The 26,193-nt window shown below is 34.8% G+C and overlaps 2 protein-coding genes across 2 annotated transcripts in view; one reads left to right on the top strand and one right to left on the bottom strand.

Annotated features, from left to right (window-relative positions):
• Positions 1–4,351, bottom strand: part of LOC121425103 (cytoplasmic polyadenylation element-binding protein 2-like) — a 44,376-nt gene extending 40,025 nt beyond the window's left edge. Inside the window, exon 1 of the mRNA XM_041621080.1 lies at positions 2,723–4,351. Coding sequence (XP_041477014.1) covers positions 2,723–4,012 — 1,290 coding nt within the window. The 5' untranslated portion in view covers positions 4,013–4,351. The remainder of the gene's footprint in view (positions 1–2,722) is intronic.
• A 3,294-nt stretch (positions 4,352–7,645) lies between these two features.
• On the top strand, positions 7,646–24,519 carry LOC121425685 (extracellular serine/threonine protein kinase FAM20C-like). Its single transcript, XM_041621847.1, has 9 exons — positions 7,646–8,173; positions 11,294–11,497; positions 12,198–12,296; positions 15,123–15,235; positions 16,714–16,897; positions 18,797–18,833; positions 20,637–20,706; positions 23,081–23,222; positions 24,185–24,519. Exons 1-9 carry the CDS (start codon positions 7,869–7,871, stop codon positions 24,444–24,446), a joined length of 1,416 nt encoding a protein of 471 aa, XP_041477781.1. The 5' UTR covers positions 7,646–7,868; the 3' UTR covers positions 24,447–24,519.
• The last annotated feature ends 1,674 nt before the right edge of the window (positions 24,520–26,193 follow it).

The raw sequence follows: 26,193 nt of genomic DNA, 5'->3' as shown, positions 1-26,193 counted from the left end.
ATTATGAGGTACATCCTCAACAACTAACTCATGATGCATTCTGTTTAGATGTTAATCACTCCAACTTTACTTATATGACTGTGTTTCCTTTGCTCCCTTTCAATTGCTTATTGCAACTTTGCCCTCTCATTGCAACTCCCACGTTACTTTCCCAGAAATCATGCAAGGAAAATTGGATTCAGGGGTTTACAGAGGCATTGCTTCGTGTTTCGGAAATAAATCACAAGCCAAACAGGATAGTGATAGGTTTGCTGAATCTGGTTAATCTAGTAATTAGCCATGATGGCCACCAACCAAAAGCATACATGAGCAAACATAGATCTACATGTACAATATGTTGCCCAGAAAATAAGTAGCCTGCAAATTAGAATGATATCAATGTATAGAAAGTTGAGCAAAATCATGAAGTCAAAACATGGAAGGTAAAATCAAACCATATATAGAGATGACTACAAAAGAAATGCTGGGAACAAGTTTGACAATTCTATGGGAAGATTTTATTGATGAAAATTGGATTGATTTGTGTAAGAGTTTTTTATACAAAAACTGAATTTAGAGCTATGTAGGCCAAAATGAAAATATGCTTTGTTCAAATCTAACAAAGCAAAGTTTCTTTGTACACATGGGCAACAGAAGATGCTGGGCAGGAGTATAACTGAATTTCTAGCTCAGTAGTTGTCCTCAAATGCCAAAATGAAAGCTTGCTTGGAATGTTACATTCTCTGGATGCTTGTCTTGGTATTCGTCTAAGCAAAGAGATGTGTGCCTTGTTGTAGTTGAAAACCCCTGACAAGCAAACAGCACACTGCACAAAAAGAATGCACAAGGAATGCACTGGCAAAGCATAGGCCTGGTATTCATTTCTGCATGCACTACCTGGTTAAAAAGTTTCAAACTGGGACTTTACTTAGTGAACTGTCAATAGAGTTTTGCATGGTTGATCATAAATGCTGGAAAATGGTAACTATCCATCAATCAAAATAGTACTTTATAGCAATATTTTGAAAATCACTATCCAATTCATAGAAAATGCTGGTCTTTAGTCCGGTATCAGAAATTTAATCAGAATATGTGACTGGAACTTGTGGAAGCATATTTTATAGGATTTTTTTCCATATCATGGATATATCCATATAATTATGTACTTCAACTCATTGTGACAATTTTTATTCACTCCCATGCAGAATTTCCCTCCCCCTATAAGGCTATAACCCTAAAATATTTTGCTACATTGACATGTACATGTATCTTCCCTTTAACTATTAAGGCCCATATTATACATGTACATGTATGCACTGCATCTCGATCTTTGAAATAAGAAAAACCCTTGGGAAAATTATCATCTGTTTTTGTTCACATGTGTTGAAACAAAGAGCTCACCACAGGACACAGGAACTTGGTAAACAAAAGGGTGTTTTAACAAAAACCCCCCAAAAAAAAACCTGCTGGTATTAAAAGGGAACCCTAAATTGCATAATAACCCATACAATACAAACATATTGTTGCAAGCTTTGTTTACCATGCACATTGTTAACTATTATGAGCCTACAATGCACCTAGTCCTAGAGTATTTTCTGCACAATGTAGTTCTAGTATGTACAGGTACATGTACAGTGTATGTACATGTATAGACTGGTTTACATTGCAGTACATACATGTATGCCTATACAATGAAGACTTTTCTCGAATATCAGGTCCTTTGGATTGTAAAGCAATTTCAAAATGCCCAGGTACATGTAACTACATAGGTGCAGATTTAATCTGCATACATTACAAGGTAGGCTACATGATTGAATGGATGAGAAGATGACCATATGCTTGTACAAATTGTATTGTAGGGCTGTATTGTAGGGCTATTTATTGCAAGACAGGAAATGAAACTCATCATTAAATCAGAGAAATAGTATGGATGAAAGTGCAGAAAATGGATTTCTTTTCACTTTCTGTTGCTTGATTGCACTGTTTACCCTTCTCTCAAAGTCTCCACCAGTTTGTAATTTTCTACGACTCAAGTCATGTAAACACAGGCCTACATGTACAGAGTAGGTCAATACATCTGCTAATGCTACACACTACTGTACTCGCTCAAACTACCCAAAATATAATAAAATAGAAAGTAGTGAAATTGTGAAAAAGTCTGAATTTTATTTTCCATGGTGCTCCTCAAATTGGCAATGTTGCTTCAAAATGGCAGTTTTAGATAAATATTAAACTCTCTATAATTCATGTATTTTTCCATGTCTCTAAAGATATTGCTTTTCATGAAATTTCTGAAATCAACAGTGTCAGATCATATCCCCATGTTATTTGAAATTTATTTTTTTAAGGAAAAGTGGTCCCTTTTGGGGGCTTACCTTTAGAATCCAATGTCATTCATTGATTACAGATGTGATAATGTCTCATTGTGTGATGCCTCATTCTAATAGTAATACTACAGTTAGTTTTAGTATCCATGTTCTCATAATCGATTATGACATAGGATTCTAAAGGTACTCCCTTTGTTTGTAATACTGGAATGCATATGAAGTGCCCAATCATCACAAACAAATCAATTATCAGAAAAAAATAACATTAACATTAACAATTACAATGGAGCCATCAAGCAGGAAATTGTCATTGTCAATCCATCAATTAAAAAGAAAGAAAAAAGAAATCAAAATGAAAAACAAACATAAAACAATTAGCAATGAGAAAACTGGAAGCAACAAAAACAAAACCTCACCTGGAATGGAAACAGTGTGCTATTCGAGAGATGGTGAGTTCCATTCTGAGTGCCATTCTGGGTTGCCTGAGTAGCATCTCCTCCGACATCTCTGCCAAAGTCATAGCTTTGCCTCTGCTGCTGCTGTCCCTGATGGGTGGGGTGAGATCCTGCAGTTGAAGGCAGATGAGGCTGTGAGAAGCTCTTTCCAGGGAGAGAAGTACTGCGATGGAACTTGGGAGGAGAGATGATGGGGTTGCTGGTGGCCTTTATCTTGTTTGGTGATAACCCAAGAGAGTTGGGGCTTGGTGTTGACTGGCTAACAGTTGGGGTTGAAAGTGGTGGCATCGATCGACGATGATGGTTCTGGGCAGCTGACGAAGGTGAACCGACCGTGCCCCATGGGTTGGACTGTTGCTGCTGCAAGCTCTGTTGTGCGGCAGTGTTCCAAGATGTTGGTTGACCAGCATTCCAACTCAAATGCTTGTTTGCCAGAAGGAGGTTTCCAGCTTGTAACTGTGCCTGCTGAAGCTGGCTTGATGTGGGGAACAGGTTCTGCTGGGGAGTGCTAGGCTGAGGCGGTAGACTGCGTCTATGAGCCGCCTGCTGCATGTTGAGCTGGGCTTGAGGAGAAAGTGTCGGACTGAATAAGGGAGAAGAATTAAGAGGGAAATTCTGAAACTGGTGCATAGCCCCATTCATTGCAGGGATGTTCTGAAAGAAAGTTTCATCTGAATTATTTGCAGTTGACCAAAAACTGGGGGTATTGAATACACTGGAAACTGCAGCTGTGTTACTGCTGATAACACTGTTGGCTGATTCTTGTTGGTGCAACTGGCTCAAACTGACAGGTTGGTGAGGATGAAGACCAAGATGCTGTTGTTGTTGCTGCTGCTGTTGTTGTTGCTGTTGTTGTTGCTGCTGTTGTTGTTGATGTTGTTGTTGTTGCCGCTGTTGCTGCTGCTGAAGTTGATGGTGATGCTGCTGCTGTAACAAAGCAGATGTTATTGATGTGTGATCAATTTGCGGGTGTGCTCGACTCTTATCTGGTACAGTTAGAGGACTCGAGTCTCCGGACTTTGTCTTGGAACTTTGTGAATAATCTTCTGAGTTATCTGAACTTTGGTCAGGGTTGGGAGATAGCTGCTGCATAGGCAGTTTTCCTGCACTCTTGTCAAGCAACATGTCATCTTGCATCGTAGGAGAGCCTGGAGAATACAAAGACAGCTTGTCCAGATTCGAATACAATTCCGGTGGTGATAAAGTTCTCGAATACGGAATTTCAATGTCGTATCTGGTTATATCCCCCATCTAATGCAGAAAAAAAGACAGCAGGATAGTCTCACCCTTGTGTCTTTTGGTCTCCTACCGACTGAGATCTTTATAGATGTCGCATTAATGTCGTCTTTCTGGCTCAATCCTCCGCCGTCAAACCCAAATTCCAAAGGCAATATACGGGAATCCAGCACATATACGCCGAACGCGCTCGGGGGAGATCCAGCGTCTACCTTACCCTAATGTTCGCTGTAATATGACGAGCTCGGTGTAGGTGCAGTTGTTCGTTCGCCAGCACCCGGCATCAGGATTATTTCGCGGACAGGAGGTCCAGGCAAATCGCATTCAATCACGTACGACACTACAGCGTAAATGGCGCACACACAAATACACACACACTCACACGCCCACGAAATGCCGGTAACGCAATTATTTTCCACACACTACATGGTTATCTTTTCTAAAAAAAAATTAAAAAAGCGACTTTACAGAGAATGATCAAATTTTGTTGCTATTTGGTTCGGGTTTTTTGGTGTTAACTTGTTCCCCAATTTCAGGTGAAGATTGTAAAGTTATAAATACAGAATTCCAAGTCAAGGAATATTGATAAGCATATCTGAATGTAGACGACCCAGGATCAGACGCCCCCGCCCCCAAACAAATAAATAAAACAGCAGTAAATTTCCCCGCCATTGATAAGATAATTTTATTCAAAATATTTTTTATTGTACATCGCCTTATTCCTTTTTGTTCGAAGAAATAAACAGATTCACTTGGGAAGAATGAAAAGAATGTTTATTAAAAAAACGACCTGAAAAGGGGACAAAATCGCATTCACCCATGCACTGAATTTTGTTATTTTCGGATGACTATAAAAAAAATACGCGATTTTGACATTTTTCATTGTTTTGTCCTGATCATGTACCCGGTAATCCCCCCCCCCCCCCCCCTAGTCCACGGTGGTCCTCCAATAGGAAAGGGTGAGGTTAGATGACACGCATTTATTATCCCATTGCATCATATCCCGTAATACTACAAATGATCGAAAGACAACGGCATAATCAGATTTTTCTAAATATGAAAACGTATTTTCCTCTAAATGTAAGTTACGTCATCAGCATCAATCCCTCCTCCCTTTTCTCTTTCTCTCTCTAAAAGTATATGATATGGAATAAGATATGCTCTTCTATTAATTTTCATTTGATTTGTGTTTAAACTAAACTCGTTGTTTTCATGTCTTTGTTTGACAAAAAATGGACAGAGATGGTAAGCCCACGGCTAGACACAGCATGTTCCATTACCACAGATAGTTACGTAATCAGAATTATGCCTCCCGATCAAAAGAATATTGGCTACAATGGGCGCGTGCCGCTTGTCCTCGAAACAAAGGGACCATGCGGGATGGATGAACTTGTATATTACAAGTAATTATGTTTAAGCACTAGCTAGATCAATATGCCTCGCCATAAACCTCACTTCCACTCCTTTATTCCTGTTATTGGAGGATTAGTCAATAAGAACGGGCCGTCAGCTGGCTCGAGGTATAGTGGTCAACTTGTTTTGAACAAAGAGATAGAGGCGAGGGAACCAAGATCAAGGCTTTGGTTAATCTCCTCTTCCTCTCAATAAATGTGACAAAGTGTTTTAAGATGGGACAAAGAAGAGTTCGTTTTTTAAATGCCACAATGGGCTCAATATTGGACAATCATATCGAGTTTGCATTCAGATCTTTGCGCTCGGATGATAAGGCCCATGCAAGCGTCTGTACATTATTTAAAAAAAAGCGATTCCATTCTCGGGACTTATCCATCAAAATAAGAAATACCAAATTTTCTGGTAAACAGTGCTTAAAATACCCCCTCCCTTCTTATCAGTATTTAGGCCCTCAAAAATTATAAGCTCGCGCTTCGCGATCGTATTCGTCTTCATAAAAAAAAAAGGCTTTTTTCAATTAAAGATCTTTAAAAATAATTCAGCTTGCGCTTGGTGCTCGCATAGTTAGAACATATGAGATATCTCATGCAGGTTTGCAAGAAAGAGCTAAAAATATACTTAACCTAAAGTATAGACTATACCTCCCACGGGCCGCGGAATGGTTTTCAAAGTGAGGGGAGGCTGACCATGCAAAAAACACAATCATATTGTCATTTTTACGTTTTTCTACACGATTTTGGAAAAAAGTTGGCCCCCGCCCCCCGGCGGCACTTTAAGAAAAAAGCTCTTACCTGTCTTCGAGCAACCGATCAGGGAAACTGTGGACAGTTTGCAGTTTGCACGTAAAAGTGTGTATCAATGAAGTAGTGTTTTTTTTTTCTAATTGAATAACTGAAATTCTTTATCCATCACAACCCTCTATTTCTCCTCTTTCTTTCTTCCACTATATTCTTCCTTCACTTTATCTCATGTTCCATTCCCCTAGTGCTGTATTCACTTTTTGTTCAGGAAAAGAAAAGGATATTACTAATGAGCTGATATCACGTACAAAATGGAAGTATTTCACAAGCATATACCAGAGTACTTTTGACACATTAAAGTTGACAATTTGCGCTTTGTGAGGTTGAATAAAAGTATAAATGTGTATTGGAGTATAGTCCTAAGTATATTTGGGGAAAACATTTTTTCTTTTGGAAATTCAATGCACTGACCTGCTGACTATTGTTCAGTTATTACTGAGTTTAAAGTACATTTAAGCCTAGATTAATTTAAAGAAACTTATTATTCGTTGAAATGGGCAGCGGCATAGTGAGCCAAACAAAATTAGGGGACAAGGCATGGCATTTTGGGCAAATTTCTAATAAAACTGCGAGAGTGAAGCAAGCGAGCAAAATTTATGACATTTATTTATCTAATATAATTTTGTAATAGATTTTGGCCTAATGTTAAGAGAATGATGTCATATTTACCCTTTTCCCTTTCCTTTATTTTCTCCTATTTTCATGTTTGTGTACACTTTTGGGGGATCTAAGGCCCCCCGCCCCTCCCCATCTATACGCCAGTGGAACTGGTCTAAAACGTTCTAACATTCCAAAACGTTGGTGCTTTTTTTTACAGTTAAAATTTTTTGTTCTTTCTTTTTCAGTAAAAAGACCCCTGAATGCCACCCTTTTTGTCCCTCCCGACAGGCTTCACGCGGCTCCGCTGATAAATGATGATGAAAATGGTAGTAATAATGATGATGATAATAATAATAACAATAATAATAATATGAATTAGACTAGACGGAAGACTATAAAGCAAACTATTACATAAATCAAAATGGCACATAACGAAAGCATGAATTGAAGCACTCAGTAGATGACTTACACAAAAAAGGGCAATTATTATTAATGCAGTCCGAAAGATACTGATCGACATTTTTGCCGGCATTTTTTGTAAAACAAAATCAACACATTTTGTGTATTTACTATCCATAAAATATTATGGTTCTCTAAAAGTATAATGGAGTTGATTTATACCTTAGTGCCTATTCAATCATACAAGGAACACACTTAATATTACAGCAATTTATAGTAAACTTCTGAAAGTTTGTATGATCTTTGGGCTCTAGTCTCTTTCTAGGCGCAGAAAATGAAGGAGCATTTATTAATTCACATGGTATGGTACAAAACGAAATCTCGAACCACGCGACTTCAACAGTACAGCTCGCGCTCACTGAATGAGCTCAGCTCGGATCGCGAGCGGAGCTAAAACCGCATTAAATGCATTCAGAGGAATTTACTAACTTTGCATGCCCGGAATGGATAAACGATACACTGAAAAGGATCAACAGTGACTTTGTTGAAAAAGTTTGTAAGTCTTCCTTTGAATTACCAAGAGATGGAATAAAGTGTAAACCTTCGTTGCTTTCTTAGCAGGCTTCTAAGTAGTGGATGAAGACTCTACAATAATCAAAATGAAATTACGATGGCGGTTTATGTTTTGGGGAACAATTTTCGTGTGTTGCACGACTTTGATGACAATATTCGCAGTGCTCCGAGAGGTTGGAGCCCCTGTTGCCGCAAGAATGGAAAGTATCCATCGGAATTTCAAGAAGACCTTAGAAAATACCAGTATTATGGACGGAATAAATCTGCTAACCAGCAAAGAAAGGGCAGTTCGAGACCATCAGAATGCTAGTACCTACGACGCGTGGGTTGCAGGAAAAAGGAGAGAAAGGCCAAATTGGGTGTCCAGTGGATCCAAAGATAAGAAAAATGGGTGAGTGCACGTACCCTTAGAATAGAGCCACACCCTTGCTCCCGATCCTTTAAAAATTAATGTTCTGAATGTTACATTCAAATCCATTAAAAGTCAATGTCAAACAATGCAATATCTAGAAATGTTAACTATCCAGCTCTTTATTACAAATGTTATCGTTATTGTTATTATCATTATTAGTCTGTATATTATTGTTATTATTCTTATTATGACTGAAAAAAAACCTAGTGGAAGTTTATAAGGAGAAGTAGTATTCATTTTGTTACTATTATTATTTATTGAGTATTGTTATCAGTATTATTATTACTAATACTATTTTTATGGTTATTATTATAATTTAATTATTTTATTATTATTATTATTATCATCATTATTATTATTAAATATTATCATTATTACTACTACTACATTATCATCATGTTCATCATCAATCAAATCCCTGTATTATAATTGTATCAGCGTCTGTAGGTCTGTATATATTTTTTTACTTCATTGTTGCACATAATGTCTTTATGACATCACACATTTATTTTGTATTTTGTTATGAAAAAGGATATACTTCTGTTCTTTCCTCAGTTATATGAATTAAGTTTGATTCTTTGATTATCATATAATGAAATACAAAATGAATATTTATTGGTTGACGTGCCTGTAATATAATTTCACCACAGGATGTGCATATATGTATATATCTGAAGAATTAAAGACGAAACTAGTTAAAGTGAAATAATTGAGCATTCTTTGACTATTCTTCATTTAGTTTGATTATTGTTGTTTTCTTTCTGTGATGGGTGACATACTTTGTTATTTCATTGACTGTGTATATATATATATATATATATATATATATATATATATATATATATATATATATATAAATTTGGAGTTCAAAATAAACTCAGTTGGAACTATTAGTACAATGCATTACCACTTTGCCTCATTAATATATATATATATATATATATATATATTGTGCTGCACACATTGTGCTGCACTCGACCCAGGTGAGGTGAATGGGTACCCGGTAGGATTTTTCCTTGAACGCTTTAGCGCCTATTAATATGGCGGCTCAGCTACAGCCGGGGTAATAATATGATACCAAGTATCAATGCGCAGTTGAGTATATGCACATAGTAACTGCGCTATATAAATGGACATATTATTATTATTATTATTTATATATATATATATATATATATAGCTTTTCTAATAAATATGAGAATGTTAGGCATAACTTCTACTTTTATGCCTAATTTTTTTATACAATTTTCAGGACTAAATTCATCTTTCATTCTTTTGCTTTTATTCCACAGTTCCCCTCTAAAATAAGAGCAAATGTTTAAACTGATCAAAGCAAGAATAGTCTCTAATGAATTCATTAAACGTCAGGAATCCTTTAAAATAGTCTATGTGATTAGTTTTCAAAATAATCTGATGAAGTGGCAGGTGAATTTTACATCACGATTTTGTCACTTTTATGTTTTGTTGTACTTTCAGCCTTTAAAATTTGTGTAAAAACCATCAAAATCTCATTAGTGATAATTTTACTACCATATAGTTTGTCAAACTCCTGTTTTTACAGAAAGGTCAATTGTGATTTTGCAAAAATGAAATTTTCTTTGCTAATTGGTTTAGATCTACCTTAGATCATCTGAAGTTTATGTGCATTTTTAAGAATTACATATATTTGTCAAGGAATCATTGAACTCTGAAAAGGAATATAGATATATATTACATGTACAGACTGAAAACGAAAGGAAATCAGTAAACAATGCACACATTGTATACTTCTAAACTGTTTGTAACTATGTAATTGCATGTATTGTTGTTATGAGGGGTTTGGGCCTTTTCTCATTTTTCCTCAATTTTTTAATGATATACATATCAATTTGTTGTGTACAAAAAACGCTCCTCTTATAAGGCATAGAAATGGGACGTTTAACGCACAGTCACTAATACGCGCCGCTGTCTTCGCATCGTGCAGGCAGTCTACGTGTATAGTGGCGGGCTGCTACATTGCGGTGCAGGGGTGTTCAACTTACATATCGTGAGCGCACTCAGCTGCGTGTTTTCACTTCTTCTCCTTTCTCTCCTTTTCTTGTCATTTTTCCTCGCATTACTTGTTTTCATAAATTTCCCTCTCACTTTCCTTGTTTTCTCACTCCCTTCAGTTTTGTAACTCTTGATCACTTGCATTCATTGGCACACCCCCCGGTCAAAAATGGTACGGTCCTATCCAACATACACTCAAGTCGTCGCTGTACGAATAATGAAAACGTGCAAAATTCTTCACGCGCTGCGTTGCCTAGCTATGCGTGTGTACTGTGTACTATACTGTGTACACACAATGCCATCGGCTGAACCCGCCAAACTATAGTGACCAATTATTGCAAAAGCTTTTGCAAATGTGAAAAGTGACAGAGGTTTTTTTATCCAATCAAAATCATTCTTAGGTATTCGCAATCTACAGCATTTTCTGCAAAATGTCTTTTTTTTATAGGGTCTATTGTGACGTATATATTTTTTTACAACAATGTGAAGTCGCACCAAACGTTTCGTTTCCCTCACTTGCCCATTGGCTCATGTACAAATGGATTTCCAAAATCATCAAGAAAGGTTCCAAAAACCTCAAAAGTGACAGAACTTAATTTGACTAAAATTAAATGAAAATCATATCATGTTCAAGGTGAGAATCTGCTCTATTCTATTCTGTTTTGATAGATCACCTTGTTGACGCGTTTGGGAGATATCTTTGCTCAAATTCCTCAAAAACGGCGTATTTTCTATTATTCTCCATAGGGAAATAATTTAACACGCTACGCACTGCAAAAAAGGAGCGCAAACAAATTGATATGAGCAAATAGGTAGCTATAACCCAATCAGTGACTTTAGATTAGTCTTAAATTGATGTAAAATTACATTTCTCTTTGTGTTTCTTCTGTTGATTTTGTGAGCTAACTGAATCTTGTGTGCTAAAAAAAATATTTAAATTCTTACCAAGAACCAGTGATAAATAATGTCATAGAGAATCACAGAGTGTGATTTCATCTACATTTTGCATTGAAGTCAATGTGCGATCCTAAAACCTTCTCTCTTATGTATTTAAATCTCGACCTGTAGGACACATCTGTTACCATGGCAAAAATTTCATGCAGATATCAACGAGAATCAGATGTATAGCCGCAATGCTCCATACATGAATGATCTACTCGAGAGCTTGGCCACTACAGAGATTGTAGATGTGGGTTTGTTCCACGGTGGGAGTCAACTTAAACTTCATGTTAAATTGGCTGATGGGAATTATGCAATGCTAAAACCAATGAGGTAAAAGTTGGTAGTTGATTCTTTACTTTAACCTCCAGTTGGAAGTATTCTTATTTGTCTTTTATTTCAAAACTGTTTCATAAACTTTTCAAAATGTATTCTTTGAAGAAACATAATATAATTTGCTCGAATCATGAACAAATAACTCTCATTTGCAATTCCAGCTTTATTATCTGGTCTTCTGTTACATTCTGAAGTTTTATTAACATCATTTCTTAATAGAAGTGATTGAACCCATCACTCCACAACTGAGCCACAACCATATCCAGTGTCTTGTATTTTTAAGTGCTATTCCCAAAGCTGGATATTGCTTGTCAATGTTACAATGAGGAATGCAGACATTATCATTTAAAGTTTGTAGTAACACATTATCCCTAGTTGGATCATTTTAATAATTCCCTTGTTATTTTCTCTCCCCCTCCCCCCCCCCTCCCCGGTTAAGCTGTGATGTTAGTAGCCATGTGGTCTCACTATAGACCTGACTGAACTTTTGGTCACTTGCCTAAAGTCAATATGATAGTAAGGCCAGGCTTTCTTCCTGAAATTCTCTCTTGAATAGCATTGGACCGAGTCTGAAGGTAGCAGTCAATTTTGGATGTAAAGTGATACTTCAATATAAAGAAGACAGAGGATGTAAGCCTTTGTGATTTTCAGCAGTGTGATATTAAATGTTATTTAAACATCTCATTTATTTCCTCAGAACTCCAAGGAGTCTAGTATATAATTATGATGAAGAACAGCCATTTTGGTTAGATATTGAGAGACATAACGCAGAAATAGCTGCATTTCATCTGGACAGGTAAGCTTTCCAATTTTCTGGTAGTAAACTTATTTTAGAGTACTGGTACATTAATGAGGTACAGTATGTAGGCCTACACTCTCATAAAATCATGCATTAGCCAACCTAATACCGTAATTTAGTTCAAAATATTAATATCTACAAACTGCTGGTTAAACTGCATGTAATTTTGATATTCCATGAAGAGGTTCATTAGTTGTTGTTTTTTCCTTTGGAAATGTACTAAAATAACTAAAGTAATTTCTGGCATAAATTCTGCCTTTCATTTTAATAGCTTTGATATGTAGTATTGTGGACTTTAATCATCATTTCATTTCAAATAGGTTACTCGTAGTTCATTCTAATCATTCTCTTCTGTAAATATTTTTGTACATCCAAAAATAATGTTTCTCTTAGTGGTACATGTAGTAATCCTGTAAATACGTAACTTGTTCATTTCCATTCATAGATATGGTACCAATATCTTCATTCCAATGCTATGCATTACACTAATGACTAATTGATCAATTTGGGCATTAAGATCGATTCTCCCCAAGCTTGATATAGGCTATAGGTGTGTGTGTGTGTTAGTCTGAAATATTTAGTGCAAGCAGGAGGTCCCTCTTTATCTTAGAATAAACTAATATTTATTTTTTACTTACTGCCATGTTGAGTACATATGGACAGATCTAGAGTGGGGAACTTGGTTTGACCACTCACAGTAAAACCAATGTTACCAAATCAAATTATGAATGTAATGTGTAGAGACAGTCAATGTGAAAAGTCAGTGTTTTGTGCTAAACAGCTTACCTTAAAGGACAGGTCCACCCCAACAAAAAGTTGATTGAATAAAAAGAGAAAAATCCAGCAAGAATAACACAGAAAATTTCATCGAAATCGAATGTAAAATAAGAAAGTTATGACATTTTGAAGTTTCCCTTTATTTCACAAAACTGTTATATATAATTATGCACATTCCGGTCGATATACAAATGAGGGAACTGATGACATCACTCACTCACTATTTCTTATATATTTAATTATATGAAATATTCTAATTTTCTCCTCATTGTCCTGTGAAACAAAGTTTTGTTTCTCCCTGAACATGTGGAATTACCATTGTTTAACATTTTATTGTTCAGTTAAGTTGGTCCTCATTGTCAAATCTGTAAAAAATTGAGATATTGTGTAATTCAAACAATAAACACAAAAGAAATAGTGAGGGACATCATCAATTCTTTTATTTGAATGTGACTAAATTGTGCATATTTGTTAAAAATAAGCGAAAGTTTAGAATATCAGAACTTTCTTATTTTACATCCGATTTTGATGAAATTTTCATCATTATGGTTGTCTGATTTTTCTCCATTGATTCAAATCAACATTTTTCTGAGGTGGTCTTGACCTTTAAACGTAGAAGATCTTTAATTATTTCCACTTGGAGCACAAGGTACATGTAGCCCACAATAATGTATTTTGTTTTGTTTTTCTTTTACCTAAATTTGGTAAAATCAAGAATGTGTATACATGTCATTTAACTTCATAACAGTCACTCAAATCGAGTAGATGGTTGTTCCTTGTTACTCGTTAAAAAAATGAAGAAAAAAAGACAATCAGTATAAAATTATGCATTATGGTTAGCCATACTTTCTCAATACATGAAGGCCTACATACTGTCAACCACTGTCATCATTATTTTGACAAATTTGCATTCATGGTTGCGCTATAAAAAGTTCAAATTTAATTTTGTGATTTATATTGATTTGATGAAAAGCAAAAAGAGTTGTACATGATTATCAAATTAGTTAATGGCAGTTAGTGACAGGTGATATATTTCTTGACATTCTACTACAGTATTTTATCAGTCTTCTTTCCTAACAACTTCTCACAATATCTTCAAAAAAATAAACAATATTCACTCAGTAAATATGTACTTGTAATAACTACATGTAGCTGCTTGTTGTTTATGCAAGTTGTAAGTAATCTGAATCTACTGCGTACCTTAGGGGGATATATTCAGGGACATAAATAATAAAAACAATTTAAAGCTTGTAGGATGGGGGATGTATGACTCAAGCATGTGTGCACGGTAAAGTAGAGCGTATATTCATCAAGGCAGTAAGCAAGAGGCCTCTGATGTGTGCTACCAATGGATAGTGCTTGATACTGAAAAGTTCATGTACTGGTCATACATGTTGCAAATTAAGTTTGGCAAATTGAATGCCAAATGTTGTTAAATTTATTTGGCCTATTATTTAGGACTCTTTTGTCCAGTATACAGCAGTAAAAACTCTTTCCTCCAATGACTAAGTACACACCCCCCCAAAAAAAAAATCAAATAAATTGAGCATGATCTCTTTTTCTTTATTCCCAAAAGGTTGAATATTAATATTCAACTTATATTTTTTTTGTGTTAATTTTGATTTTGTCTTTTTCATATTTCTCTCTTTAGTTGTAGACTTTAATTTGATCATACTTCATTTGGGTGTGGATACATGTGTACAGTACAGCAACATTTAATCATGTTTGGCACCAGATTTGGAAAAAAATTGGGGGGGGGGGCTCCCCCACAATGAAATTTGACTGTTCATATTTCATTGTGTATTCTTCTTTAGTTTAGTTGTGCATAATTTAGGTGGAAATAAGTTATCTTATTCAATTTGGTTACGGTATATAAGATTGTCTCAGAAGATCATTTTACGCTCAATTTCTATTATTTCTCGCATCCTTTCCTACAGTTACTTGCATATATCCAGGATGTATTTTTGCACTTCAAGGCCTATTCTCTTTGTTAGAACTAAAAAAAAAAACTTTGAAAACTTTCTGAAACTTTTTTTTCTTCCCCAGAATATTAAATTTCCGCAGGTCTCCTCCATGTGCTGGACGTGTTCTCAATATCACTGCTGATATAAAGATGAAAACTAAAGACAAAGATTTGTTAAATTCCTTCTTTCGTGATGGTGAGTTTATACTGCATTCTAGAAAAATGTTACATCATGCATGTGTCTATTTTCTGTATTTTGCAATATATTGTATGTTTGGAATCATATACTGCAAATTAGAAATAAATTATACCATGTCTATTACCCGAATGGTAAACATGCAGAACTATGAAAGTGACAAAGATATTGTAATACTAGTAATAATCTGTTCTTCTTATAATTTCTTAGATTAAGTTGATTATGCATATTAGTAGGCCTAAATTTCATTTTGATACCCCAATGAGAGTTTGGATAACACGGATAGGTTCATGTTAGGTTCAATAATCATATGTTGGATGTAGTTTTTGTTTTGCCTGCATAGCAAAGTGAGTCTACAGGCGCCACTTTTCCGACGGTGGCAGCTGCGTCAATATTGAAATCTTAACCAAGGTTAAGTTTTTGAAATGTCATCATAACTTAGAAAGTATATACATTTAGACCTAATTCATAAAACTTCGACATCTTCATAATGTTCAATTCATTGTATATTTTAAAGATATGTCCTATGAAAGTAGGGGGTGAAGATTGGTAGAGTGTAGGTGTCTGTAAAGTTCTTTGTAAGGATGGAGGAAGTCCTCTTATTACCCCCACCAATAGTCATGAACCCATTGTTAAAGGGACCAATCAACCCTGTTTCCACGAAGTAATAACCACTATTGTCCTCGGCTTTTGGTGCTTTAGTTGTTCCTTTCTCCCTGTTATAATTGTCTCTGGCTTATTAATCAGAGTATTATAGCCCTGTTTCCTTTCTGAAAACATGAAAATCATACACATGGATTACCCTTTTTCCTACATTGAAGCACATTTTTGTAGCAATTTCGTGATTGCTTTGGGGAATGGTAACATTTTTACGAAGGATGGAAATCATGAATATTTGAAATATGCATAGAACAGAGCCTATTTTTTCCTTACAAAAATGCAACAATGTTTCATGATGCATTACATGATGGTGAGGAGGAGGAGGATGACGATGATGAGGGTGATGATGATGACGATGATGATAACAATGATGATATTAAACAATTAGATAAATTAATAGCCATGTCCTCCTTTAAGAGAGCGAAAAAATGCCTCTATTGATGGGCGTCATGTACATGTATGTTGGATAAATATACAAGTCCGTATATAAAAGATAGAATTTCAATATTCCAGACTATACAGAGTTTGCTATCTGTCTCTCACTAACCATCAGAACAGCCTCGTTTTTTATGGGGGGGGGAGTGGTGGTCTTTCATTATATCATATGATATTATTTAGCCAAAAGCAAATCAACTTGATAGTTTAAGGAATTATGCATGGCTGTATTGTCAATTATTCTCTCATCAGTATTTAAATATATAACTTACATGTATGAATTAATGGAAACATATGCCTCTATCATCACTCATTCATTGTCTTCTTTTGTGGGGGACAACATATGATATCAGAACAAAATGATTTTGTTATATGTATTGCAGGGGGAAACACATGCTTTGAAGGGAAGTGTGCTCCATGGTTTTGCAACAAGGATCATCCTGTTTGTGGGCGGGGCGAGATGCTGGAGGTCTCCCTGTGTGTCATGATACCATTTTACCATGGCAACGAGGATCCCATTTTCGATAGACCCAACCCATGGAGTCATGGAATCCGGGAGGCTCAAATGTAAGTTTATCATAACTCTTGTTTTCTTTTTTTTTGGCATTTAAAATGAATTTGATTCGAAAGCTGTCAAAAACCCTAAAATAATGAAAAGAGGGTATCCATTTTTGCTAGAAAAGCTACGTGTTTAGCGTCAAATTTGCAAGGGTGTAAAAAATTAAGACTAATATGTTTTATAAAGGATGTACTTTTTGCCCCAAGAGTCAACACTACGTGTTTAGAGTACGATTTGTGCGAGGTGTGGGAGGTGGGGCTGTACTAATGATGTAGGTAAAGGTAAAACCGACGACCGAAGTCCGTGACATAACAATTGAAATATCGCTGTACTTGTTTAGGGGTTTGATTCAGGAAATACTTGCCAATAGTATCGTTTTGTTTCCAATACATATTAAGGGTACGGTTTCACACACTATTCTTGTTAAGGGGTGCATTTCCAGAATATGGAAAATAAATGTTTAGGGTGCTTTTTGAGACCCAATGGTCGCACATGGTATCCATTCATCAATGAAAGTACCCCCCCCCCCCCAGATTCAAATTCAGTAAAAGTTGCCAAACAAGTTGCTTACCAGAGGGGCATTAATTTTTTTTAAGATAGAAAATTCTTGACAGAATGAATAGATTTCATTTGATTTAATGACAGAATACTTGTCTTCTAGATGAGGAACTTTTCATTCTTGAATAGAATTGCCTTATAAGTCCCCCCCCCCCTCCCAATAAGGTACACGTATCTATCTGAATAATTTGAGCAGATTATAGTGTATACCTGAGATTCAGATTAAAAAAGTATTAAACTTAAAGGATTTAAATCTAAATCTGGAATTCCAGTGGTGACTATACACAGCCTATCAGGATTTATATTGAATCCCTGTAATTTACTGTACAGTTTCCTAACAAGGGGTTAGTAATGCTATTAATTACAATAACAACATTTGGCCAGTGCTGACTGAGACTGGTCTAAGGAAATTTAGGTTGATATCTTAAACAGGTGTACTGTATATCTGTGTCGCATACAGTATAGTCACATATAGTACAGGATCTAATATATTCAGAATCAGAGTAACACTTGAGTCATGTCCGTATGTTTTGTTCTAGATTTTGATGGTGTTCTGCATTCAATCCCAGTGGTATTGCCAATTAGATTATATTGTTCCAATTGATGACAAAATGAGATTGGAACCCCTAACCCACCCCCCCCCAAAAAAAAAAAAATCAGGGCAATATGGGTCTTGTACAACTAATTTTATTCATTGTAGTTCTAGCTAATATCTGTTCAAACATCTTGTACAAGGTGTTTATTATATTAATTTGCTGTCTTATATATGAACAAGTAATACTTCAAGGGATTTTCATACAATTTCATTTGTTCAAAAGTGTGCACTGGGCTTAATTATACACTAACCTTGGCACCTCACTGTTTCCTAGCCTGCGTAGGCATATGAATTACGACAGCAGCAAGGTATTTGGCAGACTGTTAGAAAGATAAGGTGCATGTGGCAGGTGATATAAGTCCCTCTCAAAGATTTCTTTCGTTTCCAAGTGAATATATAACTTTTAAGTTAAAGGAAAAGGTGTGGTTTCATGTCAAAACTCACAGTTTGATCAACTGAACAGGACTTTCTGAATTACATGTCTATTTCCCATTGCTAGATTTTTCCATTTTTGCACCAATAACTTTTGAATAAAATATTTTTTCTTGCCTCTCTTGTCAATCCGTATGTTTTTAAGGAGGCTATCTTATTTTCTCACACAAGTTTAAGGTTTGTATGTTAATTTTGCTTACAGATTGGTTAAATGACTTTTATTTTCAGTTGATTTCCACAGCAGGATGTACAATGCTTTATCATTTAAAGAGTATAAACTAATATTATACTCCATCTGTGTTTCATTTTCATTGTACAACAGATGGCAAGAACAAAATATTTGTGAAGAAATCTTAAAAGTGAGTAAATAATCCTTTTCCATATTCTTTCTACCCTGTCATCGATAAATTTATTTTTAAAAAAAAGAAGAAAACCCCTGCTAATTGGGCAGTGGACAAGAAATTGTATAAATATGTACCTTCATATTTCAAATTTCAAAGTTAAGTGTCAGCGTGTGTTCCTTTTGAGAAGACAACCCTCTTGAATCATAGGTTCATCAATGAATCAGAACTACAAGAAACCCAGACAAAAAAGGTCAATATGGCTTATAAGGTTTTACCACTGACTTCCTTCTGTATTTAGTGTGTGGTGAAGGACAGGAAGAAAGATTTTCAGTGCATCTTTATCATTTCATCTTATTCCATTAACTTTCTTCCTCTGATATATAGTCCTTTACCTTTGCACAAACTCAATTTCCATTTTAAAGGTATGGGGACCATTATTTTTTATCATCAAATTTCATTATCATTGATAGTTATTTTTGTTAGAATTGTTTTTAACTATGACACTTTATTTCATTTCATTTTTTTTAATTTATGTATCTATATTGTTTATTTCATTTTGTTTCTTTATTTTTCATTTATTCCTTTTTTTTGGGGGGGTTGTTCTCAGTTATCTTATTTCATATTGTTGAATGCCCGGGAGGGGGAGGGTTATGTGCTCAGTTACATTATCATTCAAGAATATTCTTTTCTATTTGAACTTCCCTCTGATTATTACCGTTTCCTGTTGTTATCATCCTTCGGTTCAGTCGTCAGTTCTTTCGTCAATCTGTTTAACAAACAAAGCATGACAAATTGTATTTTGTAGGGGGAAAAGTCACCAGAATTCCTCCAATGAATATACTCTGCACTGTTGACGTAGACTGAAATAGAATGCCCCATTTTGCATGCCCTATCCAATAATCCAATTTAAATTCTGTTCAATGTTTTATATTGTTCTAATCAGGACCATATGTTTGTACAGGGGAATTGTGGCAACACATTGTGGTTGTTAGATAATATTTTTTTTGCATGACAAATAATTTAAAAAATATTATATTATGGTTGATACTTGTAGTTCTTTGATCATCTCATATATTCAAACTTAAGTTTTTTGTGAACCTTGAGAATTGTGTTTGTTAGGGTTAGATTTGTTAACTTTAAAACATATTTAAGTTTTGCAACTTGTCAATGTGTTCAAGTCATTGATGTAGTGGGTTGATTGTCGTTGAAGGATATTTTAGAACAATGAAATATTTTACATATTTTCTGAAAAAGTTCTCTATTCGAGACTAAAATTCTCACTTAACACTCAACATATTTTATATTTGATTTTGATGATAAAAATTGATATACATTCTAGTAACCACCCATTATAAGCTGTCTTACCAATGTTACTACTACCAGATTAATATGCAATATTTATTGATATTTTCTGTTCATTTAGTGAAGCATTAACAGAACTCATAGCCATATAGCGACAGAATTTTCTTAATTAAATTTTAGAAGAGAACGCTATGTTGCAACTAGATCTTGATTTCGGAATTGTGGCCCTCTTTAGATACAAACTCCATTGTGAACTTTTCAGTTTTAAACGATGACTTTTCTGCGAGGTGCATTATTGATTATAAACCAATCAGGTTTGACTTTTATTGATAGGTCATTCATCTGATCATATGATTGATCAAATTAAATTTCCTATTCAAAAAGATTTTGCATTAAAATGGATGATACTTGAACCCCTGCCCTCTTTGAAGGATGTTTGCAATTTGTGGGTAAATTGAAGAGAATTGGTCATCAATTTTCAAGGGTTGACTATCCCCTTTAAATGTTTATTCATAGAATTCAGCCAATGCAGAGGGCAGGTTCCTGTTGGATCTCGTCGAGCAATCTATTTTTGACTTTCTTATGTGTGAGTATCCTCAGCTAATTTCCATCTATACCTTGTTACTCGGGTTCAACTTTACATTCCTTTTTGGAAATATACTTCCACTACTGGAAATCTGTTTCTGAATCTATTTTCGTATCTGCTTGTGATAACTCTACAGTGCGTATCAAAAAAAAGTTTACACTTAGAAAAAATCTTGTAAAATTATATGTTTGTAATATCCTAAAGATTTTCCACATTTTAGCATTGGTACAGATCCACTTAAGCAAATAACGATATAACTGTCGAAAAATATTTCCGCTTGAGTGAGCAACACTTACTTTTGAAAAGTTAGTGAAAATTGATTTGCGCAGAACTCTGAAATTGTTATGCGAATAAAAGTAGACCTTAATCATGAAGAACACGAGGAAATTAGCTAGTAAAATTGATTTGATTACATATTTTACCTTTTTTAACTTATTTCCTTGCCAAAAACACTTCAAAGAGTGCATTGCGCCCCACCCCACTCCCCCACACACCGAGGCCATCGTGACGATATTTGCTTTACACTGAGCTGTGATTTACATGAAATGGCTTAGGCTTCATTTTCATTTTGTTCATCATTTTCAAGCTTGGGAAAATTATGGAGAAACGGGTAATAAATGAAAAATGAAATGTAATTGTAAACCCACTTTGAATGATACAAACTTAGTGAAAAAATGTTGGAGATGTCTGATATAAACTTTTGTTGAGATTCAGTTATGTCCTCAGATCCAGCTGGCACAAAAGGGTAAAAGTTGTTCTTATTAAGTGTTGAAATTTCAATTTTGGTGGCAAATTTGTTACAGAATGCTTGAATGTATCTGTTTCATTTCAATTGACTGAAAGTGCAAGGGAAATGGATGAGAAATGTTTCGCAGGGTTAGTTTGATTTCGCCCTTTCTCCTTCACAAAGCGTGAAAACGAGCATTTCTGCGCAAACAGATTTCTGCGAGCTTTGCAAAAATGGACAGTGCTCACTCAAGTGTAACTTTCAGTCAAAACTTTTACTTGCATTAGATAGATGAGACCCAAACCCAAGATTATATGTGAAAAAATTACCCACATGTTGTATATTTTTTAATTCCCAGGGCTTTTTCAAAGTGTAAACTTTTATTTGATACGCACTGTATATGTGGGGAAAGAAGTCACAATATGTCCCTTTTAAAACACATACATGCAGATATATACAAAGTGACATAAAGGTCACTTAAATTAGTCAAATCCACTTTGTAGAGTAGCCATCATGATAACTGTTGCATAATTATTACTGTGTTAGTGAATTAAACACAAATACATGAGTTTTAAAGAGGGTATGGTCGAATCGTGTGGTCATAGTAAACTTTGGAGTATTATAAGATGGGTCTTTCATGTTACTGTATCCTATTTCATCTAAAATCATAAACAGAACAATTCTGTGAAATTTTAATTCAATTTGGATTTGATTCCCAAAAATTTTGTACATTGGAATTTTCAACTGCACTTTTTTTCTTTCGGAAATAGGTTACATTCAGAATATATAAAGTTGTGCTCAAAAGTTAGTGAACCCGACCACCTAATGCACTCCTTCAGGCTGAGTGTTGAATGTTTGGCGAGCCCAGAGAAACAAACTTTATTGAATGTAATATTTTATCGCCTGACTTCACAATAAAACATGGCAGAAGATGAACGCTTTAAAGGGATGGTCCGGGCTGAAAATATTTATATCTTAATATAGAGTAGAATTCACCTACCAAAATGACAAAAATTTCATCAAGATTGAATAACAAATAATAATTTTATCGAAGTTTGAATATTTTGTGAAAACAGTCGTCACAATATTCATTAGGTGGGCTGATGATGTCACATCTCCACTTTCCGTTTTCTTATGTTATTACATAAAATCATAATTTTTTCATAATTTCATACTAGTGTGAATAATATGTTTTCCTTACAATGAAATAAGTTGCAGCAATGAATATTTAATGCACTAAATCAGTTGTCAATCTGATTTTTCTAGTTCTTGGAGGAAAAATTTTGAATAAACCTAATTTCATATAAAAAAATACAAAAGAACAAGTGGAGATGTGACATCATCAGCCCACCTAATGAATATTCATGACAACTGTTTTCACAAAATATTGCTTAACTTTAAAATTCAGTAACTTTGTTATTAATTGTTATCTGATTTTGATGAAATTTTCTGCATTTTGCTCAGCGAATTCTACTCTATTTATTAACCTATACATACTTTCAGCCTGGACCATCCCTTTAAGTACATTCATTCATATTTCAATGAGCATTTCAATCGCCACTTACTTGTGCCTTGATTTTAAAATCAATATTCATGAATTTATTTGATTTGAGCATTTCTTGGTTTTCCTTTTCTTACATTTTTCAGTGAATTACGATAGGCACCATTTTCACATGCTCCATAAGTATGGTTCGAAAGGCTTTGTAGTTGCTCTTGATAACGGGAAGGGTTTCGGAAACCCTTTTTTGGATGACCTCAATCTTCTCGGGCCTTTAGCTCAGTGCTGTATGTAAGTATCAGTTGATGATGTCGAAGTTTCCTTCTCTAACAGTGACCTTTTCGGAGACACTTTTGCTGTTTATCTTTATCTTAAATGCTAGCAATCACACATGCAATATGATTTTAATAGGGATCACTTTGAAAGTGCAAAGTGGAGACTTTTCATTATTTTTTTTTAGATTAGTACTAATTTGTGCTCATGATATACCCATATTTGACTTTTCTTAAGTATGACAAGTATAAGAAATAACAATTGTCAATATTTAGGAAAATAGACTGTTTTCACATACAACTCTTATTTTGAGGCTATATACATGTAGATGGTTTGAAAAATGTTTAGATTAAAGTTCAAAACAGGAACAGTTTACATTAAAATTTTCATGTAATGCCAAAAGATTGTATATGCGCACAAAGAGACAAGGACGTAACACATCAAATCCAGCCCTGAATAAACATAACATTTATAAACACATTTACACAACATTTCCAATTTGCCACCCATCAATATAGTGTTGTGTAGAAGTACCATACGCACTACCCCTTTCCCAGTCTTATACGTAAATAACATTGTCATGCAGTGCCATCTTAACCCATTAACTACTGAATTCTCGAATTACAATAGGCTATGTATAGGGACCATTTTGATCTCATCATGAATATAGACAAAATGAAATGGTACTGCTTACAGCCTTACACCAAACATACCTAGATATTGCAAGTCTTGCAAAATGGCCAGTCTCCTTTTCAGGATGTAAATAATTAAGATTAAGAGAAGTTTTTAGGCTTTTAAACATATTTTCAATTCTGTCTCAATTTGATATTAGTGATGAGGAGAAAGATCTCTGACATGGTCAATAAACTAAGTCGAATATATAAAGAAAATAAATTCTGATACATATCCCTCACCAGTAAAGATGGACTAGTTTGAACATACTTCAATGTCACTTTTCCACCTATCCTTCTTTTTTCTAGAATTCGTGATTCCACTTTCAAATATCTCTTAAAAGTCAACGGAAGTCGGGAGAAGTTGAGTGACCACATGAAGCACACGCTGGTCAAGGATCTGATCGATCCGGTCATCCATGAAACTCACTTGGAAGCCATTGACCGTCGGCTGATGAAGCTTCTGGATTTGATCGGTGATTGCGTTAATTTGTACGGTGAGAAGAGGGTCATGGTCAAAGGGAAGCTTGACCTTCCATTCCCGGAGGTGGAGGTCAAGATGGACATGTGATGGAGGGTCGCTGGTTGGCCCTTGTTTGTTTTTCTGACTGAAAGAGATCAGTGACTATAAGCAACACTCTGTGCCCGGTAACAAAAAAGGTTAGCGATTGATCATGCAGTTGATTTTAATACGACTGATTGTATGTAATGATCAATTTAATCAAGCATAGTATCAGCCCTATGATTAGGCACTATGCTTTTGTTATAAACTCCATTTTTCTGGCCACATATCATGATAAGTGACGTGAACAATTGTGTGTTGTAGATTTGTACCAAATAATAACAAGATAGATGGACAAAAATGTACATCTTTATATGTGATGCACCACGCCGTACACCGGGGTACCGTAGTACCCCGGGGTACAGCATTGTGCAGCGCCATCTCGTGTTGTAATAGTGTACAGTTACATTGTTGTCATGGTGATCACGGTCGTACGATCGGTGCGACAATCATGACAATGAATGGGGACAATGATCACAATGCCTATTTCCTTTCTTTGATACATCTAATGCCAATAATAGTAAACAAATTATGTTTTACTTAAGAATTTAAGTATACTTTTCGACAGCTAACTTTATACATAAGATCAATAATGTCAACTACAGGTATCATTATTGAACAGTGAAGATTAGAACAGAACATGAAAATCAGAATAAAGTTATCATTTGCATGCATTAATTGTTACATAAGATCACTAAAAAGAAAAAAAAAATCTGTACAAAACATATGTATTCAATGTAGATCAGTAAGATTGTGACATGTAAAATGTAAACAGCTACTTTCAAAAGATAAGGCATTACATCATTTGTGGTTTACTCTGTATGCCAAGTAATCAGTTCTGTGTGTTGATGAATGCCAAGTTGCCAATACACTGCAACTATTTGTTTATTGGGACATACATGTATTCAATAATTCCTATTGAAACGTTTTTCAGAAATGCAACGACACTGTGTATTAAATAATGCATACTGCTTTAATTAGAAGTGCACGTCCACCCTTAGTCAAAAGAAGATTTTATTTACCGGGTAATAGAAAAAAGACAATTTAAATTCAACTATGCACTAAACATATTTTATGATTATGCTATAAGCTACAAGATGTCAGTTGTGTGAAAAGTAAACTTTAAGACAGAACATTTTAAAATTCACTACTTCATAATGTCATTATTAATTAAGTACATTGTGAATGATAAAATCATTTTACTTTGAATTCTTATTCAATCATGTGTGCAACGATGGTGTGTTTCACAAATTGTATTCATTATGAACATTAAACTTGGAACTATAAATATTGTGCAATATCCAATGCAGTGGGTCTAAGTTATTTGAACGAAACTGTAATTTGATTTGCATTTACAATTGCAATTCATATGGTATAATTTTATTTTTTGATATGCCAACAATGTTTATTTGATTTTGCAATTGTTTGGCGCTTATGTGTATCTTTGTATTGACAAAATGATATGCTGGAAATGCCAATCTAACCTTCGCATAAACCTTTCCTTCATGAAGTCCATGTCACATATGATTGTTAAAAATGGATCCCAGTTTTTAAAAAAATGTATTAGATACAAATGACAGTATTTTTTTGGAGGAGACAACAAACTGGAACAATCTAAAAAGTATAATGAAAATTAAATTGGTATGCATGAAGTAATTTGTCCAGAATTCAGTGCACAAACTGCTGACATCATTCACTATGATCAATATTATAATGACATCATTATGACATCATATGGCTCGAGTCAGAACACCAG

The sequence above is a fragment of the Lytechinus variegatus genome, chromosome 12 (assembly GCF_018143015.1).
Source record: "Lytechinus variegatus isolate NC3 chromosome 12, Lvar_3.0, whole genome shotgun sequence".
Classification (NCBI taxonomy): Eukaryota; Metazoa; Echinodermata; class Echinoidea; order Temnopleuroida; family Toxopneustidae; genus Lytechinus; species Lytechinus variegatus.
Note: the sequence above shows the minus strand (reverse complement) of the source record. Positions and strands in the feature narration are given on the sequence as shown.